Source organism: Echinops telfairi, unplaced genomic scaffold (assembly GCF_000313985.2).
Source record: "Echinops telfairi isolate 266 unplaced genomic scaffold, ASM31398v2 ScPeMD7_7458;HRSCAF=8496, whole genome shotgun sequence".
Classification (NCBI taxonomy): domain Eukaryota; kingdom Metazoa; phylum Chordata; class Mammalia; order Afrosoricida; family Tenrecidae; genus Echinops; species Echinops telfairi.
Window position 1 is genome coordinate 50,588,685 of NW_022111358.1, and position 2,645 is coordinate 50,591,329.

Here is a 2,645-nt window from a genome sequence, read left to right on the forward strand (position 1 = left end):
CCCCTTTTCAGGATGAACGTCAGCCCCGCGGCTCTGGACCCCTCCTCACCTGGCAATGTCAGGGTAGCCATCACTGCAGGCAATGTGCAGGGCTGTCCAGCCAGACTCATCTCGCTGGTGGATGTCTGCCCCGTACTTGACCAGCAGCTGCACGCACTCCAGGTTCCCAGAGAGGACAGCTTCGTGCAGGGCGGCCAGGCCTGGGCAGGGCAGAGGGTGTCACCCGGGGTGGCAGCCAACCCCCGGCTGGCCCTGATCAGAGCCCAATCCTCACCTGAGGGATGGATGATGTCCAGGGTGACCTTCCTGGCCCGAATGAAGCGCCCCACCTGCACCAGGTCACCCTGGCGGATATGGTCCAGGAACAAGACGTCGTTAGGGAAGTGGACAGATCGGTCGGCCAGCATCCGCTGGCGCCGCTGCTGTGTGTAGCGGGCATAGGGGACTGTCCTGCTGGGCATCCTGTCTTTAGGGAGCTTCTGAGCCAGGGGTGAGGAATGTACCTGCCAGAGCAGACGTGTGTGCTGGCCACCCTGGCTGAGGATGCCCCCCACTTTGGGTCCTCGCTCAGTTATATAGGCCTGCTGAGCTATATAAAGCTGCGCGGTCATGCCCACTGCCCCAGTGCCTGAAACTGAACCGGCCCCTCCTGACCGGGATCATGTTTGGTGGCTCAGCTTTCAGCACACCTGTTGCTGTGCCCAGCCAACGGGGTCAATGTGGCCTTCCTGGCCACAGCTCCTGTCGCACAGCTGGACCCAGAAGGTGCCTTATGTGGGCAGGAGAAGGCACCAGGACAGGGACTGTGGTGGAGGTCCAGACAAGGTCACCATGGGCCCAGAGCCTCAGAGGAAGGGCATGATGGCGTTAACAAGAACCTGCCTTCTGCCCCAACCTGTGAGTGTGAGGCTCCATCCTTCGCCCCAACTTGCACCAAGGGACCTCGGCACCCACCCGTCTCCCTCTGGTGGCTCCTGTCAAGCTGGCCTTGACCACACATCGCCGGCCACTGCCATCATTGGGTTTCTGTTGGATGGTTCTTTGGCAGTAGGTTACCGGCCGTTTTTCTAGTCTGTCCTGATCTGCAAGCACTGCTCTAGCCTGTCCAGCACTTCGAAGCAGCAGGCCTCCCCTGCACTGACAGAGGGAACCAGCGCCTGGTCTCCCCGGGGAGGGTGAGAATTCTACCACCTGCCCCTTCTTACCTTCCTGTGGGACCTGCATCACCACCGGCTGCTTTCCCATACTTGGGACCTTGAACTGCCCTGCTCAGAACCCCAAGTTTCCAGTTGACACGCCTGATGGTAGACAGCTGCCCTCCTAGTCCTTGGTACCCACAGCAGCCTGCTCCAGAGCCTGCCTCCACCCTGCACAGCACCTACCGGTGGTCAGTCCCTGGCCCTGCTATGTGAGTGACCTTGCATTTTACACCACACCAGCAGACACAAGGTAGACACCATGGAAAGGCAGCCAAGGGGAGCTTCCCCAAAGCATGGCCCAGCAGATCCCCCCCTCTCCCAGCAGGCTCCCTGTCCCTGCGGGTTCTTTGTCCCATGAGGTCCACTGTCCCAGCAGACTCCCTATCCCAGTGGGCCGTGTGTCCCAAATGCCTTCACTTTTGGCAACAGCACCAAGAAGCAGAGCTTCCACAGGCAGGCTCCATGCTGTCAGGTGTGTGTTCATGGTGTGTGTGTGTGTGTGGAGGACCATGGGCAGGACTATACAGGTGTGTGCATGTGTGTGTGTGCATACAGGTGAAGAGCCTGTGGGCACATGGATCTGTGCGTGCATGCGTTTGAAGGTAGACCAGCCACAGATAAATAGAAGTTGGGCCGACAAGTCCCAGGAATAACCACGGGGTGGGCCACACTGCAGCTGATGCCTGGGAGGGCAGATTGGCCTCTGGGTACGAATATTGCCTGGGGGAAGCCAGCACCTCTGGGGGAGCTGGGCTCCCCTGGCCTGCAGGCTGATGTTAGATGCCCTTTGGATCCAGAACCTCAGGGTGCCCACCTGTCCCTGACCCTCCTGCAAAGCTGGGCTCCACACATCTGTGACTCTGGGGGACCTCCTCTCAGGCTCCTCTGCCAGGATGCCCGCCCTAGGGATGCCCAGCATGCCCAGTTCTTGGGGTCCCAGAAACAGGCAGTTGTCAGGCCTGAGCTCAGATCGCGTGAGTCAGGTGTGGTTTCCGCAGCCCAGAAACGGAGTGTCCTCTTGTGAAGGGGAGAACGAACTTTCCTCTGATGTGAAGATCAGCTCTTTTTAGGTTGTGGAAAAATTCTGTCTGCACCCCCCCTCCTCCAGAGGAACCCAGAGGATCAAGTGAAAGAGTTTGCTCAGAGCTGGGGCCAGCAGGCGGGATCGCTTCTGGAGGGGCCCCGCTCCATTCTCGAATTGGGCCCAGCAAGCGCGCCCCCCCCCCCCCCCCCCCCCCCCCCCCCGCCTGCTGAGCCCGTTAACAGGGGGGCCAGTGTCTGGCTCTGGGTTTTTCTGTAGTTCACAGAAGAGACTGGGCATGCCAGCCTTTCCAGCCTCAGCAGATCTCCCAAAAGATACTGTGCTTTCTAAGGTGGTGAGCAGGGTTGCCATGGGGACAGACGCCTTCCAAGGGCAAGGTTTCTCCGGAAGTGCTCACGTTCGAC

At 60.0% G+C, this 2,645-nt stretch overlaps 1 protein-coding gene across 1 annotated transcript; it reads right to left on the reverse strand.

Annotated features, from left to right (window-relative positions):
* Positions 1–45: 45 nt before the first annotated feature.
* PPP1R27 (protein phosphatase 1 regulatory subunit 27) lies at positions 46–461 on the reverse strand. Its single transcript, XM_004709098.1, has 2 exons — positions 275–461; positions 46–200 (listed from the first exon to the last, which is right to left on the reverse strand). Exons 1-2 carry the CDS (start codon positions 459–461, stop codon positions 46–48), a joined length of 342 nt encoding a protein of 113 aa, XP_004709155.1.
* Positions 462–2,645: the final 2,184 nt, after the last annotated feature.